Here is a 17,988-nt window from a genome sequence, read left to right as displayed (position 1 = left end):
AAGTCTGGCAGAACACATGAACACAAATGTTAAGAGGTTCTAAACACTTTCACAGTTGAAGCTATACGAGAGCTCCTTATTTGCTGCAACAGTAATGGAATTCCCACAACAGGAATCCCACAATAAGGAATTCTTAAAGGATTCCTAAATTGACATATTCCTAGGTATGCACAAGACAATCTCCTGAAGTCACAGCACTTTTTTTTTTTTAAAGCTATGTACAATGTATTCTTTCAATTTGATTTGACTTGACACAGGGCCTAAACTGCATGCATCTTCCCTGGTGCTGCCAAGAGGCAGCCCTCGGAATAGTGTTTCAAGTCCTGATGTATGTCAGGGAAGCAGAGCTTGAAGGGCCAAACCACTGTTAAGTCATTAGTTGGTGCTGAGGTTATGCTGATGAACATTTATCTATGCCAACTGCTCCACAGTACACTTTTCCCCACTTTTTATATGCAACTTCCCTGCATAAGGAAAGTATCTTGACTTTCAGGATGCACTAAACAGGTACTTCTGAGAAGCATCCCAATATGCAAGAGCATCCCTTCCAAGGCCTTCAAAAAAGTTTGAAATGAATGTATTTGAGCCAGCAAGAGTAAGCAATTAAACTTTTATTCATGATCATTTATATATGACTAAAAATGTTCACCACAAAATGCAAACTTTCAGTTATCTTGTATTTAGCAGTGAAAATAGTAATCTCTTCATAGTAAAGCACCAAGGAGCACATCACAGAACAGTCAGAAAAAGATTCTATGTATCAGTTTTTCCCTCACAATGTACATGACAAAGTTAAAGATTTTTTTATAAAAGTCTAAAAGTTCCAGAACAAATTCTAGAGTCACCTGAGTGCTTGGCAGGAACAGTATTATTTAGTAGCAGTTACATTACCTGTAGTGGAATTTACATAGCACTTTTTTTCTGCCTTTTTTACAAAAAAGAGCTACTTTTCACAAAACTGAGAAAGACCTAATTGGGCCAAACATGGCGTTTCATATTTTGCCTGAATTTTTCAATGGGAGCCAAACAGAACAGTTTGCTAGTAGGAGTATCTACAACTATAAGAACAGATGTTAAAAGGAAAGGGAAAAAAATCAGCTCATTATAGACTGATTGGTAGGGCCCAACTGCTTACACACACCTATACCTACTACTCCACTCAGCTTTTTCCATTACATTTAATTAGCATTTCATTCAAACATACTACATTTAAGAAGACAACATTATTTTTAAGTTAAGTTGTGTACATGGACAAATACATGTCCACAGTTTTGGTAGTCATTTAAAGCTGTAAAGTTTATACGTAAAGAGAGTCCTATGGACCCCATTACAGATTAAAGAGAAATAACCAGAATCAGTGTTACATACAAAACAATATTCTAACACAGAAACCAATACAGTTATCAAATAATTCATTAGTGAATAAAAATTGTTATACAAAGAGAAATGCTGCCTTTTTATCACTTCGGAACAGCAAATAAGGCAACATTAAGAAAAGTGCACAGCAGAAAAGAATTGCTCAGTTTCCTGAAAAAGTTGAATTTTTCTTCAGACATCAGGCTTTTGTCTGGAAACATATTGGGTTAGGATTGCTTATATTCTCTCCCAGACCAGTCTCTTCTTGCATTAGTTCTCAGTAAGGCGCTTACTCTGACATGTAGGAATGATACATCAGGGCCACGATAATTGCTGCTACTGCCGGGATCACCCAATTGGACCATGAACTAGAAGGAAGTTTGAAACAGCAGTTTAGGAAGTGACAACCAGCAAGTTTAAGCAAAAAAAGTCATTGCTTAAAGAAGTCCTTCCTCCCTGCCCCAACAAATACTTCAGAGTTAGGCCAACAGAACACCTGGGCTGGCCAGTAATACCCTAGCCAAGTAAAAAAGCTTGTACTGTTAAGGCTTTGTACTAGAGCTTACAAGAAATTTGCTTACTAGAGAAGAGTAAGACTCTATAGACATTTAAAGTTATGGCATGCTGCCCAGAATATTATTCATTCAAAAGCATTTCAGTAGCATCACACATGACACTTACAAGCACCCAAGCTCCCCCCTCAGAGGGGCATGGAACAGTCCTCTGAGGTTTCAGTAGTAGGCAATTGTCAGCAGGATATAACTTTATCAACTTTGATTCAGTGGTGTTAAAGTGTTTTTTCCTCTCTCCCAATTCTGACAGATTTTCCTTCTTATAGACACAATCCTCTTATTTCCCTTAGATGCAACAGTTGTAGCAAATTTTAAAAGTGAGGTGTCCATGTCAGTAAAAGTCAGCAATGGCACCAAGCATCCTGTATTCACCGGATAGCCTCCAGAAATGAAGGCTTGTGCAACATAAGCCATTTGGTAGAGACATATCAGGTTGATACATATCAACGTGAGAAAAAAAATCTAGACAGTAAGCTAACATGCTTGTAAAGTGGTACACAGATGCCAACTTGGACTTTACATAGAACAGAAATTTTCATGCACCATCCTCTGACATCTAAGCTTCCAGCAGATGGAAGCTATTCAGCTTTCTAAGCTTCAGAAACATAATCATGAGGAACTTCACGTTTGACATCAGGTGTCATACTATACCTGGAATTAGACTGCGCAGTGGTAATAAGAGTTTCCTGGAAAGCAAAGCATAAAGAGATATTTACATCAGGTGGACACCCCTCTCCATCTTAACTAGCCCCTCAACTTCTCAAAACTCATTAAGTGGGACTAATTTAAAAACAACTCAGTGCACTGCATTTGGAACGCATTTTCTCAGAATTCCTATAACAGACTGTTGTATTAGAAGCTAGCTAGCAGCAGTTTCTGTAGTCAACATTCCATCAAAAGTTATTAAAAAAATATCACAAGAAATTTTGCTGCAAGTTTTCCATGAAGCCAACTTCAACTTCAGGTTACTTTTGAAAAGTTTTAGTCACCTAAAAGACAAAAGATCCCTTACTTGCCTAAAATGCAATGAAAAAGACTCTGAATTAATACACAAATATTTCTTATATGGAACCTGAATGAAGAAAGCTAGTAATTTACATCCACAAGGCTTAAGCAGCTCATTTTTTTGGTGTGGTGTTTCAGATTGCATAAGAATCAGTCAAATTATAGTTGTTTCTGATACTGATTTGGACTTCTTGTTCAGTTTCTGTAGAAAGAGAACTACAAGATCAAATCCCAGTTGCGTACATGTGCACAATTTATATGGACTTATTAATTTAAATACCACTAATTGCACATGGCCCTAAGAGCATTTAAAAAGATCCAAGCATTAAAATTGTACTTAAATTTAGTGGTACAAGATCCATCACTGAAAAATTAATTGCTTCAGTATCAGAATATTTGCAATTCCTTTAAAGAGCAAAAGATTCCCAACATCCTCTCACAGGTTCAAACAAGGCTACTTTTTCAAGCACCCAAATCGTCACAGGTTTACATGTGACAAATACCATGTTTAAAAGAGTAAGACTCAGTGATTACATCTACATCGGTTTTGTGAACACCTCCATGAAAAACTAATCCCAAAGCCAAACAGTGTGGAATAGCTTGTGCCCACACTATCAAGGCTAACACCTTCTACAGCCAACTTGCCGCTTCCAGGGCCAGGGGGTGGTTCCCCCCACACCAAGACAGTAAGAGGAACATGGCCCAGCTCATCAAAAACCTGTTTTTAAACAGTATGACACTGGACATGTACACTAAGGGTATTTTAAATACAGTGCAAGGACAAGAAGGACATTTGAAAGCACAAGGCCTTCCGACAGCTCCTAAAGAGCCAGCGCACGCAGGGCCTAACACGTCACGTTGCACACCCAGAGCGCAATGCAAAGTGAAGCTGTCTTATCAGCTATGCCCACACATCCTGCTGGGGGAAAGTGCTCCAGCTTCCTTCTGGAATGATGGAACACACACATGTAGTGCAGATAACTATGACCAGCACCAAAACAAGGGAATAAGCCAAATAGAAGTGTAGTAAAAAGTCATTTGGACACATCTTAACTCCCAACTGACCACACTTTGGCCAAACTAGTATTTCAAGTACTTCAGTTTAGTAAGTTCCTGTGAACGTAATCAAAGGATTTGTATTACTACAACTTGCACTGGGCAGTCTGTTTCTCAGCTGCATTTATGGTTGCTGCTCTTACAGCTTAAGTGTAAATTGCCCTGAATTTCAGAAGAAATCTGAATAGCAGATGTTATTCTTGGTGGAAAGAAGTTCTGAATTTCAGTCACCACTCCATTTCTTATTTTTATTAGTATACGAGTTCCAGTCATTAATTAATAATAAAAGTCAATAATTGCTATAGCAAACAGTCCAGTGTGTATATATATTTTTACTTTGTTTCCTTTAACTTATTCCTATTATTGGAAGATCTTACAAAAGTGATTGTTTCTTAAAAGTAATCTCTCAAACAGCAGAGTAAGATCCTATTCCTACTACACTTCATTTAAAAATAATCTTCAACTATTTTCCAAGTGCACTGCTGTACTGTTAAGTCAGCCCTGAGCAAACATCCTCTATACACACAGCAGCAACTGTACAAATTAGTCCCTGATGCACTTGCTCCTTTAAGGGGCATCTGAATTTTATGAGTTTGATAGTTGAGTGCCAACATAACTTTATTCTATTAAGACAGAAAAAAAAGAAAATAAGTGCAATACTGCATTGACAGGACACTCAGCAAAATCTACTGCAACAGTCAGCAAGCAAACAGTACTTTCACCTTGACAAGGGTTCACAATATCTATAATACAGCAATCAAATGCCTCTATATTCTATATCTACTAGTGTTACCAATATTATTTAAGCACCACATTTTTTCCCCACAAACATATTAGTTTAATCCATTCTGTCTATAAACTGATTTTTTTTTTCTTAAATTGAATACTGGAAAACCATTGACTGATTCTAGACTCACCTTTTTGCTACAGAGTAATGCTATCACATTTAGTAACCTCTTGGTTTGAAACCACACAAATTAAAGAAAAGAACAGCTAACAGAAAGAATAAGTTGAAGCCAGATCAACAGGTTTAAGAGATTTATGACCTGAGACACTACACTTAAATCAAGCTGAATTATTTTTGCCTCTGGGGGTATACCATTTATAGGGAGACACTGTTCCTAATGCCTAAAAGGAACCATGTGGCATTTCAAGAAACACACTTACTGTTGGTTTCTGAAGCTTCCCTCTATCATCCTGCAAGAAAACAAGCAAAAAACCTCATTTAGACAAAAACCCAAAGCATTCAATTATCACTAAATTCAGTTTGCAATTCTATTCTGTTAATGCGTACCTATTTTTACCTAGGAGACGGACTTGCAAAAGAACAGATTTCAGTGTATGATTTTGAGCTACCATAAACAAGATCACTTCCTTAAATAATACTTCCTAGTATACAATAAAGAAGTGAAACGTGAGTGTCCAACATATTTCATTATTTCTTGTGCCCATGTTTTTGCATTTCCTTTGTCTCTAAACAGTACACATAACCTTAGCTTATACACTGATTACCATCATATTAGTTTACTTCTACCTACATCAAAGTCACCTAACTAGTTTTGGTCCAACGTCCACTACAAAGGTCCCAAATTCTATGGATCTTTGATAAACTCATGAAGTTTTACTTGAAATAGTCACATTCATTACAAAAAAGTCCAACAGTATATAATCTTCACAGTGCTGTATTTGTACATTAAACTATCAAGCTGTTTGTTTCATATCAAATGAAAACAGGCACTTGGCAAACAAGGAAGAACTGGACTGGTAGCCAGGTTAAGAACAACTTTACTGGCATCAACTGCCATCTGAAATAGACAAGCCTGCAAGGTTACAAACATGCAGAGCTAATTATTTCATATTAGGAGAAGCTACACTATTAATATTTATCAAGAGAGGACCTAAGACAGATACAAGATCAGGAATCTTACTGTGAAATTTACTACTCAAGACAGTGATATTTACCCCACATGCAAGACAAAACATATGGAGGAGGAAAAGAGAAGAGGCAGGGATGGGCAGTAGAGTAGAGCAGATGGGCACACCAGCAGCCTAAGTCTCTAACAAGTGGTTTTCAACCATTAAGATGCAGGAGAGCTTAAGAAAGGCCTATCTGAAGGAAGCCAAGGCAGCAGCTCTGTAGCTAGAAATAAAGCCTTCAACGCTTGAGGCAGCAGAAAGGTGCTTGTTAAAAGTACAGGAAATAGTAAGGACAGTACAGAAAAGAGAAAGTGACAGATGATCCAGCAGGAACTGATCATAAACAACCCTGACAACTACAAGCAGGGAACACAGATAACAGTACAAAATGGGGGGAGCCAGAGAAAGGGAAGACAGAGCATCAAACTAGAAACAAGATGCTTAGCCATTTTCTAAACATACATATGAAGAGCCAGGACTGTACTTCTAGATCCAGATGGAAGCCTGGCATATATACATTTACAATGATGAATGAATGAAAGCAGCTGTTAGTAATCACTCTGCATATTGACATAAGAAAAGGTCTAGACATTCTGACGTATCACCTTCCGGGGTTATAGAGTCTCATTTTAAATCTCACAGGGTACACCAGAAGTGGCATGATTCCATATTCAGTTTATTCAAGAACTAGACTAAAATATTTCAAGCCAGCAAACTTTAGATGTGACCATCCTTATGCTACACTAATCCAGTCCCTTCACATTGTGGGAAACCTATCTCCGGTCCAGGCCCATCTACAAACAGCTGCAGGGCTGGCATCCAACACAAACTAGCAGCTCTCCTTTATTTTGAAGTAAATTACCAGAGAAATAACTAGACACAAAAAACCACTATAGTAAACAGCAAGTATTGGTACTCTCGCATACTCACCGGATGAAGTTCCCCAACAATAAAGGTTTCTGACAGTGTCCTTGCATCTGTGGAATGGCCAACATCTTCAAAGTTCTCAGTACCATCTCCTCCAGCTTGCTCCCTGAGAACCTCTTCACCACCCGGGTGCTGCAATTTTTAATGAGTTTGAATTTGTTACTGAAAACCATTCCACATTCTAAAAATGGAAAATCTTCATTTCTACATTTCTAAAAAGAAAAAATTGTCCTTGCAAAATCAGCTGCTAGACTTAGCACAAAGATAAGCCTCTCTGAAAAACTACAGAGCTTTATGTACTCTCTGAAGTCAAAACCAAGGAAGCTAAGTTTCTACTCCATCAGCAGCAGAGCAGTAAGAGACATTACCCGTAGCAACTAAAGCATTTAGAACATTATGGGAATCAGTCAGTCTTTTAATAGCCCAACTATCGTCTAAAGTTACATTCCATGTTCTCACTTCTGCAGGATATGTATATTTTTATCCAAGTAACACTTTATACAGCAAAAGGATAAAAGCCAAAAGGTGTAAGTTGTAGCAAGAACATTCCACATAGATATAACAAAAAAAGCTATTCACAAGAAGAGCAATCAATCACTGAAATAAGTTGGCAAGGGAGCACACAGAATCTCCATCCTTTGAGGTTGCCTAGACAAGGCACTAAGGAACCTGACCTTCAAGTTAATCCTAGTTTGAGCTGGGGGTTGAAACAGAAAACCTTCAAAGGTCCTTTCCAAAAGGAATTACTGTATGATTAGCTACTAAACAAGCTGCTTTGGAACTGCTTAAGTGCAACTCAAAGCTTACACAAGTATAGCAATTTGGTTTTAGCAGACTATGGAATCCCAAAACCACATCACTGGTAAAACCTTTGAGATGTAGGGAAGTCATCTCCCAGTATCTCCTAATACCTCAACCCATCATCATTCCTTTAACCTAAATCCCCACTCTCCATTGACTTTTATTCTTCCTCAGCACACACTTTTGCGACCACATTTCCATCCGTCAAATAACTCTGTACATACTGCAAGATATCACATCACCTAGTTCAGTGAATTTTCTCAGCTTCAAGTTACTCATTCATATAATAGATAAGTAACATGCCATAAAAATTCACCACTCAACTCTTAAGTAGGAAACTACTACATAAACACCAGGAATGATTAGGTAAGCCAGATGAAAACACTTTAGTACTACTGCCTTGGATTAAGGCAACCATGAAATAAATTGTAACACTTTACCAGTGACAGAGGAAATAAGGCTTTGGAGCCTCAATTCAGTTTTTAATGCTTCTGACTACAGGCTCTAAAATGATGAAAATAGGAAAAATTTCTACTATTTAGGATCACCATGCCTGGAGTATAGTTGAACAGAAAGGCTATGCTTAGACAGTAGATTAAAGAACTAGCAGAAAAACTTATGCCATTCTAGGCAATTCAGATTAGCATTTACTTCAAATCCACCATACTAACCTCCTATGAATCCTTCTCTTCCCATAAAAATAAGACTTGTTCATACAGATCAGGAAGACACTATTACTACCAGCTTCCAGTACCAGAACCAACAGCACCAGAACTCCAAAACTTGAATCTTTGCATTAAAGGCAGACATTTATTTTAATAGATTAAGAAAATTGCCTTTTTTTTTTTAGAAAAAAAACAACCCAATACTTTTTTTAAAGAACCAAGATACCACAGCAAGGGATCCCTACCATGACTAAGCAAAAGCAAGATTAAGCAATTGATAGAGAGATTAGGCAGAGCAGCTGAGCCAAAAAAAAGGTTAAAAAAAGTGCATGCAGAGTAAAGATTATGAAAGCACACATGCATGTGTGGCATGCTCACCAAAATCCTGCCCTTGAAGCTATTCTGATAAGTATTCAGGGAAAGGACTGGACAAAAGTTGAGGGATCACTCAAGTTCAGTGCCTTGAAATGTACAGTGCATTTAAGAAGCTGAACTTGGGTCTAACAAGCTCTCCCAGATATTGCCACAACTAAGTCTTCAAAGAATTCCTTCATCAACATGGGGTTTTGGGATGGTTTTTTTAGTTGGTTTTTTTTTTTGATACCATGCTAAAGAATTGTGCTCCCCAAAATAGAAAAATATATGTAGCATCTTCAGCAGAAAAGGCAGCAAAACTCCTTGGAAAACATGCTTAAACAAGACATCAACAAGTAGCAAAAGGCACCAAAGTTATACTACCCATAAAGCACTAGTAGCATGAGTACCATGTACACTCATACTCGTGCATTCCAATGAACCCAAACCCTACTCATACAAGTAGATAAAACACTAGTTACTCCAGAAAGCTGTCAAGATCACATGGTTTACACTAGTTCCCCCTAAAAATTCACCAACCAGCCAAACAAGGGGATACCTACCAGTATAACTGTATCTACATTAAAACTATTTCAGAGTACTTTAACAAACTACCTGCAGGTTGCTGACTACAGAATGATCATATACTAATTTGTTCCCAAATCCCTCCCTTGTGCCACTACAAAGCAATCATGTAGCTATATGGGCAGCTTCACTGAGGCACTCCAGTTTTTCTCTGTAGGATTAGTTTTTGGTCTAAATAGTAACTGATCCCTCTGTAAACAAAACCACAATATTAGCATCACCACAGTGCTCGTGACCAACCCTCTCAGTGTCTGTCACACATCAGCTGAAGGGAAGAAACTCACCCTGACCTCTGCTACCACAGCTGGACAACTGATAGTATTTTTCCTCACATCAGTAAGACGGAGGTAGAGAGAATCACATGCAGAGTTCCTGACTTAAGCCATCTAGCAGATGTTACTAGTAACCTACTATACATACATAAAAGTACTTTGAAGCTAAACCCTTTTCTTTTAGATGGCAGCTCTGCTTAAAGATGCAAGCTTGCAAACCCTCTGCAAACAGCTAGCACACAACACAAGTAATTAAAGAAAAGATTTCACCTCCCCTAATGAAAGGGAGCAACTGTCATGTCTCACAAAGGGCAAGAAGTGACTTTTCCATGGTTCAATGGGTTTCTCAAATTTTTTTTTATACAGGGCCTTTGTTCACACTTCTGCATGGTAAACAGAGCTTCCTACTAGAATTTCTACTTTAATGAAGAGCCTCTGGATAAACCCTGGAACTGGAAGCCCCCAAGACTATACAGATAGACTCCTAACCTGAATTCCTGCCGATACAAATAACGAGTGTTTTTGCAGGTAAAACTGTGGTTCCAGGGAAATGAAAGAGCTTTTGCTGATAAATTAAGGTAGTCTAGCTCATTCCTAGGACATTCCCAATATAATAGCACAGATATCCAAGTTACATGTGTAACAGAAGTCTGTACAAAGCCAGCACTAGTACATAGCATAGACTAATTCCTAACAGCAGCACATTAGAAAGTTTTACATAAAGCAAATGAGCAGTTAAACTCACTGCTCTAGTCTGGGTCAGAAGTCTGCAATTACTTCATCCTGAAGACCTATCACTTCTCCCTCTTGCTACAGTCATGCAACCTTCTCAGTATCATAGTTTAAGACTCCACTAAAGTATAACTATCCTAATTCACAATTCCTGCCCCCTCCCCCTTCCCATACTGGGAGAATCAAATCTAGGGTCCAATTTAACTTTTGGGGAGATCAGCAAAGGTCTCCACCAGTGGCAGTCTTATAAATTCAAGTTTTGCTTTCTGCACTACAGGGAATGAGAAGCACAAAAGGGCAGTGACAGAGCCAGAAAGACCCAGAGAACCTCAGCTTTATTGTGCAAGACAAACACTTGTTTGTTTTAAGGGCACTTTCATGTGTAGTCTGAAGAGTCTTGAAAATTAATTCCATCACCTATTTAAGTTACAGGACAGAAATTCTGTACTCATGTAAAATTTTAGGAACCTAGGAGAGTAGATCTCTATATGAGAGTGTGTTTTTGAAAACCATCATTAGCGTTTTAGATGAACTGCAAAAGAAATGCCCAGCAGCTAGGTGCTCATTTCCCCACTTACAAAACAATTATAGCTTGCAGCATCTTGCCTAAAAGAGTGCTGAGAAGAGCTATTTTTCAAAGCATTTTCAAATCCTCCTGCAAGCTTTATCAGAGCTTAAGTGGTAACACTGGTTTTAATCCTTAGACTGCAAGGTTCCAAAATAAAAGTTAACATGGTACATTTAGAGACTTCAAAACATGCTAGTACCAGCACCTTTTATTGTAAGCTATTCATTACCTTAAGCATGGAAGGTATTATGCTACTCCTCCACAATATCATCATATTGGATGAATGTAACTTATCAGAGAACATTTTTCATTCTGACAGAGTAAAACAATATTTGTTTTTCTGCACTTTATTTGATCAGCATTACAAAACACATTGTGGCAGCTGTCCATTCGGTTTAGAAACAGTGCTATGAAAGCACAAGTTCATACCTTATGAAAAACCCATTTTCATTGGCCACTAAATTACGACAGTGCCAACAATTGAAGTAACCTAAACAAAGTCTGTATTAGATGAATATTAAATACATACCATAGTTAGTTCCCACAATAAGGAATTTCTCTCAGGTAGAGATGTTCCTATTCCCTAAGCTAAGCTTCATAGCCTAGCTTAAGGAATCCAGCTGAGTTCCCACAAAAGCCATAGGGAGGACTCTGGCCATAACGGGAAGTGGATCAGGACACTGATCATTTCATTCTTATTTTCATAGGCCCACCTACTCTTGTTCAGTTCATTAAATTGATGTCAAAACCTGACTAGTGGGATTGCTTTATTAAACTATGGGGAAATAATATCAAGCATTACCAAGATACTTAATCCATTAACTGACATTTATTCACATATGTAATTATCTGTAATATACATACAATACAGCCATAAGATGGTACTGTGAGTACACATGCATTTCTAGTAGCTATTTTCCCTTAAATTATGTAGGACCTGAAACTATGAAAAGGTTTCCCACATTTTCTGTAATACAGGTCTGACAGCCTTTGAATGAAAAAGATTATATACAATTTTCTGGTCTCAAGAACAGTCTTTCATGCCAAGAGCTTTCAGATACCGCATTCCAAAAGCTGAGGTCTCTGGATTTCTTCTCCTAGAGATACACTTTGACAATCAAATAAAATTCAGAGATTAATATATATTCAAGTTAATCTTCCTGAGAGCTGCTGCTTAAAAAATATATTAAAAAAGCAGTTGCTGGAATTTTCATGTTCAGTAATCCCTAGGGTAAGGTGTCAGAGTACACAATCCTTTCCTCCTCCAGCACTTCATCTGTATTTCAAATGATCTTTTTTAAGCCTTGTCCTTAGGAAACCAAGCTAATATGGTCACACTATGCAATGCCTTCACTCCTTTCCAGCCTCACCACTCCCAACACATATACGTCATCACCCCCAGTCCACTTACTATCTAACTTCAATCAAGTGTTCACAGAGGCTGATGGTTCCCAAAACCCAAACAAGTTTCACTAAACATCTACAAGCTTTATGAAGAGACAACAGCTGGACAGAGGAAATACACCCTTTAAGTATTGTAATGGAGTAAAAGGCAGCAGCATACTTTCACTTACTTAGGCATGCCACTTAGGCACGACAGCATCCAGGGTGTCTTTAGCAGTGAGTCACTGTAAAGTTTTCAACTTCATAATCAAGAAGAAAAATATTTCCATAGGTGAATGCAGTGGCTGGAAAGATTGCTTGTCAAATTAAGAAATCGGACTGGTGAAGTCAGCTTCCATTCCCAGTTCTTCACTCCCTAGTAAACTGATACTTTTACTTATTTACTACTTGGGAAGAACAGGAGTGAGGTTATGCTTTAGCAGTGCATCCTCTTTAGTACTACTGGACTTACTTTAGTAGCCCACATTTCATTCTTGAAATATTTTAAGCTTTTCTACTCCTGCAAGGAACTGTAGGACGTAAAACTGAGTTTGACCAATAATGATATTGAAACAGCTAATGTAATCCCCATTTCACTGAAGCATTTACCATACTCCAGAACACACCTGCAAGAGGCTAGCTCCAATTTCTCCTCATCTGTCATATGTAAATGCCTCAGGGTGCCTGACAGGGTCGAAAGAATTAGCACATCACTTGATAAATTAACCAGGTATCAAAAGCATTCCTAAGACACTAACTTTTTTTTTTTAAATATTTTAATCCAAAAGTTCCATCCCAAAAGTCACCAACACAATGAACAATATCCAAGAGCTTTCCTTCGGAGTGTAGCTTCATTTAGATACTTTGTTGAAAATAGTTATCCAATCTCATTCATTTATTATCTCAGAATATGACCCAGAAATTTCAGCTCCACAACCAGCCATATTCTATTGAAAGCTGTTTAGCGTGAGGCTAAAGTCTGACCCATGTGTACCAGAGTGCATCAGACATACCACAGTTGTCCAAGAAACAACTATTTAACTGCTTACAGACAAAATGAATTATTTTAATGTGCTGCTGAATTAGCAACACTGTCCTGAAGGCTGAAATGAAGACTTTCTTGGAGAAATTTGCACAAAGTAGTGCCTCTTAGTATTTACCAATTTCATGCCGTGTACTTAAGAAAGAGGCTGTCAGCTTGTTTGTGCAACTAAAATCCAAAAGCTCATTAGATCCTGGATTTTTTTGTCAAGTGTGGTTTTTTTTTCCCCTCGGGTTGGGTTCAGGGGGGCTTTTTTTTGTTTGTTTTTGGGTTGGGGTTTTTTTTTGGTGGGGGTCCCCCCCAATCTGGAAGTGCTTATACAATTACATATCAACCAAAACTGATCAAGTTTCCAAGAACAGCTACTTCAATTTCTCAGGCTGCATGAAAACCTGAATTCTCCTCCAGGGCTTCTATAATTAAATTGGCCTTGCCTGCATAACCAAACAAACATTGCCATAAGTAAAAATGAACCAGACCAGGGACAGAGCTAGAAGAAAAATAATCAAGGAGTTAGCAGATCAGTTTCACAATCTGAAAAGCCAAACAATTTGTGCTAGCACACAGCTTAAGAACAAAATACTACCTGTGTCAACACTGCCTTTGAAATATTGCTTGTCGACCTCTTATTTGCAAAATGCTCAATTTACACTTTGAATGTCAGGTGCTTACAGCTACAAAAAATCAAGATGGGGCTATAGAACTACTGAGGCTTGAATTCTGTCACGTCTCTACCAATCTGAACTGTATGCTCAAAGAAATTAATCTACATCTACCATAACACTTTTTAATTGGATGCTAGATCTTTGCAGATCAGGAATAACAGGAGAGAGGGAGAAAACTCAAAATATCACTAATAAATCCTAGCTACATTTAACACTGAAAAAAATTGCTCAGTGGTTGCATTACCACATCTCCACAGAAGAACGTTTTAGTCCAATAACTAAAATGCTTCTTTGTTAACCATGACTATCAATGAGTACATCAATTGTTCAGCAACAGCAAGCGATCAAAACCATAAATCGTTAACTAGGGAAAAAAAAAAATAAAACAACCAAAGCCCTTCAACCTGTAGCAGAGTTTGACCTTCTGCAGCTTCGCAGTACCGCGTTGCAGGCCCACGCCGAGTGTGCCAGGAGAGCAATAAGAGCACAAAGCCTTGGGGAACTTTCTGCAATGGCAGAAAGTGTAAAGGCAGGTGAAGGGAGAAGGCGGTTCCTAGCAGCGGATTACACGCGAGTGGGGAACGGCGTGCTTGGCACACTCGCGTTTCTCCTGCAGCCCGAGGCGCCCGGAGCCCGCCCCCAACGGCCCCGCGGCCGCCCGGGCGCTACAGCCAAGGCCCGGGGCCCTCACACAGCTGCTTCTCGCGAGCCCTGTCGCGGCAGGCCGAGGGCCCGGGCTGTGCCGCACCCGCAGCGGCCGCCTCCCGCCCGCGGTCCGGGGGAGGCCGACGAGAGCCCGCAAGGGGCAGCCCCCGCCCCGCCCACGGCCACAGCGTGGGGAGCCGGCGGAGGCAGCCAGCGAGCCTTGCACCGCCCTATGGGGCTCAGGGGCCGCTGGTACCCGCAGCGCCCCGGCAGAGCGGCGCCGGGCTCCCCGCCTCCCCTTCGCCCTCCCCGGGCACCCACCTCGTCCAGAAACTTGGTGACATCGTAGATGCGGTGGTGCAGGATGATCCAGGTGCTCTGGCTGTTGTTGTGCTGCTGCACCTCCTCCAGCCGGTAGTACCGGCCCCGCCACGACTCGCCCCCGGCCTCGCTGGAGCCCACCATGTCCCGCACGACACGGCGCGACGCTGCCGACAGCCACAGCCCCGCCGCCTCCCCGACAGGCTTTAACCCCGCTCCCACGCGTGCACGCCGACGGCAGCCCAGCCGCAAGCCTATCACCGCCCGCCACCGCCCCTCCCCTGCACCCGCCCCCTCCCTGCCGGCTTCTCATTGGCGGAGCGAAATGCCTTTCAAAGAAGGCGTCAGGCTGACGACCTTCGCGGCCGCGGGGGAGGGACTTGTGGGGTGGCTCGGCGGCCTCGTGCCCCGCGCTCTCCCCTGCCGCGGGCGCGAGCGGCGCCCCCCACGTGACTCCGGTCCGCGGGCGCCTTCCAGGCCGAGCCCCCTCCTCTGGAGCGGGTGAAACGTGCTGCGAGGGGCGGTTACCCCCGCGCTCGTTACCTGTGCCAGCGGTGAACGCCGGGCCGCGTAGCGACGAGCTGGTCGTTGACTGCCACCTCCCTTGCATCCCCGCGGCCGCCGCCGCTTGTCTCCGCAGGAGCGGCGGCGGGTGGGGGCGGGCAGCTCCCGTGCCGGCAGGGAGCACCCTGCCCTCTCCTGCCCGGTTTTCCACCGGGCCAGGGGCTGGCCGGGGAAGTCACGCACGCACCCGCCCACCCCGAGCACCTGTGACGGGTCCCTGCGGGGCCCCCGGAGCGCCGGCGGCCGCCCCGCGCGCAGCCCCTTCCCCCTCCCCCCTCGCACGCGGGGGTTCCTCGCGCCGAAGGCGGGAGGCGCGCGGCCCGCGTAGCCCGTGAGGGAGCCCGGCGGGGGCGGCTTGAGGAGCGTCCCTGACCCAGGTGCTTCCTTACAGCTCCTCAAACCCTCCCGGCTGCCGCAGGAGCCCCTCGCCCTGCCTTGGGAGAGCTCTGCCGGGGCCTTGAGCCGGGGCTTCCCTGTGACACCGCCTCGCCCCGCCTGCCTGGCTGCCGGGTGGGCTGAGGGCACAGGGAGCAGCGCCTTCCCCTTCTCTTGGCGACGCCCTTTCACCCGCCTGTCACCCTGTTTTCCTTCAGCTTTGTTTAAGCTAAAACCTGGTTCCTTCGCTCAGGCCTCAGATGTCTTTGATGGCTTTGGTTGCTTGTTGGGCGAGAGTGGGTCCACCCGTCCCCTTCACGGCAGTGCCCTGCGCTGCGCTCCCGGCGCTGGGTAATGTCCGTGTGCTACTTGGGTGCCTCAACAGCAACAGCCCCACATACGCGCTCCGGTGTGATTACAGGCCGGGTTTTTTTGTGGGATTTGTTTACAGCATAACTTTACTGACATAAAATGTACTCAATGTGACCTGTTGAGACCCTTTTCCTTGAAGCTGGTGCTTAGGCAGTTGTTTTGTACCCTGTGCATTTGCTGTGGGTTATCAGCGTGCAGGGCAGCTTCATAATTCCTCGCTAAATGCCACCACGACCTTCAGATCCCATCTTCAGTTCATTACAGTCACCCTAACAGGAAGAATAGCTATTGTCCCTCACAGCTTGGTGTCGTTCTCAGCTTTAATAAGGTTGTTACTGAAAATAACAAATATCGCTGCCAAGCTGTGATTTGCCTGTCTGTTCTGACAGAAAACCGGCGATAGCCATTCTCTGACTGATGGCCTGTTCAGCTTAGCAGGAGCTCTGTGGTGGTTTCAAGTTCACGTGTTGTGATTATCAGCATCTAAAGATGTAATTTCTCCCACACACTTTCAGTTCTACTTGTACGGAAGGCAGTTGGCTTTATTTCCTGTGATTTATAACTAGTAGTTCTATGTTAACTGGTACTTCTGTCTTTATCCTCTCCCCTGAAGGGAGAAGCCATTTGCAAGCACTCTGTCCCATTAGCTTTTAAGATGACTGGGAAGATTTCTGTTACGCTGAACACAGCCAGTGGTTCCCACAGGGGAGTTGGCATTAAACAGCAAGCGGGTCACTGGAGCATTGCAGCATGTGTTTTGCAACATCTTTGCCACAAAAATCCCTCATCAGCCATTTAGGACTCTTTTAAACATTATGAAAACAAGCTGAGGACCCAGCCTTTCTTTTCTGTGTTTGCAAATGGACAAGGTTTTTTTCTCATTTGTTTAAAATGGTCCTTTCCCTTAAGCTGTAGCTTTTGGAATTCTCTGATGAAGTGATAGTCTCAGCTGGTATTTTAAAAAATCTGCTTTTCATGATTCCTAGAAAAAACTTGAAATGTGTTTTCCTTTAACAGTAAGAAACAAGGAAACATGTTATTTTCTTTAAAATTACAGTTGTAAACCACCGATATTGTGATTTTTCTAGGATATGACAGAGGTTCATCTTTTTAATGTGTTACACTGTAAGCAAAGCAAAGCAAATCAGAACAGCAAAATTATCTTTGACATTGTTCCTCAAAAATGTTTCCAGTTCATCATTTTTGGATCACCATTTGCAAAATTGCTTTTCAGGTGAATACCTGGTGACTTCATAAAATTTGGAAACAAAATATTTATTTCTATCTTCACCGCTCTGGTAAGATCATTTCCAAAAAGGGGTTTAGGGTTTAGAGGGGGGAGAACTATTAAAACAGCTTTTTCTGGTGTGCAGTGTTTGTTCCTGGCTTTTCATAACAGGCAGACTTTCTACCTGTCTGTTTTTCTTTGAAACACTTTGATTGAGAAAGGTCCTATAGTTAAAAGGTGTATTTTCTTTAAATACTTTAATGTTAGATGTTCTTTTTTGTTATAAATATTCTAGTTCTTTTACACTCAGCCTGGCCTGTGCTGCAATACATAGGAGCATACAACAGGCCAGATAACAGCCATAACTTCATGTTACTCCCGCTCACATGAAATTTGTTAGTATTGCATCAAAGGATCACATTCTCAGGCTGAAATTCTGGTTCTTTCGGTTCTTCTTTTTGGTGCTTTTTAGAAAGTTCCAAAAATGAGAGTTGCAGCGCATCTACTCAGTGGTACGGCAGTGAACATACATGTACTCTGTATTCTAACTTTGCATGAAATATCAGGTCATGTGCACTTCAAG

At 41.6% G+C, this 17,988-nt stretch overlaps 1 protein-coding gene across 1 annotated transcript; it reads right to left on the bottom strand.

The window, feature by feature from the left end:
* Positions 1 to 596: 596 nt before the first annotated feature.
* On the bottom strand, positions 597 to 15,055 carry CYB5A (cytochrome b5 type A). The gene is made up of 5 exons (XM_075494282.1): positions 14,867 to 15,055; positions 6,837 to 6,965; positions 5,157 to 5,186; positions 2,580 to 2,614; positions 597 to 1,724 (listed from the first exon to the last, which is right to left on the bottom strand). The coding sequence occupies exons 1-5, from the start codon at positions 15,008 to 15,010 to the stop codon at positions 1,646 to 1,648; spliced, it is 417 nt and encodes a 138-aa protein (XP_075350397.1). The 5' UTR covers positions 15,011 to 15,055; the 3' UTR covers positions 597 to 1,645.
* Positions 15,056 to 17,988: the final 2,933 nt, after the last annotated feature.

Source organism: Mycteria americana, chromosome 2, assembly GCF_035582795.1.
Source record: "Mycteria americana isolate JAX WOST 10 ecotype Jacksonville Zoo and Gardens chromosome 2, USCA_MyAme_1.0, whole genome shotgun sequence".
Lineage (NCBI taxonomy): Eukaryota > Metazoa > Chordata > Aves > Ciconiiformes > Ciconiidae > Mycteria > Mycteria americana.
The sequence above is the reverse complement of the archived record's forward strand: the minus strand, read 5'-3'. Positions and strand labels throughout refer to the sequence as shown.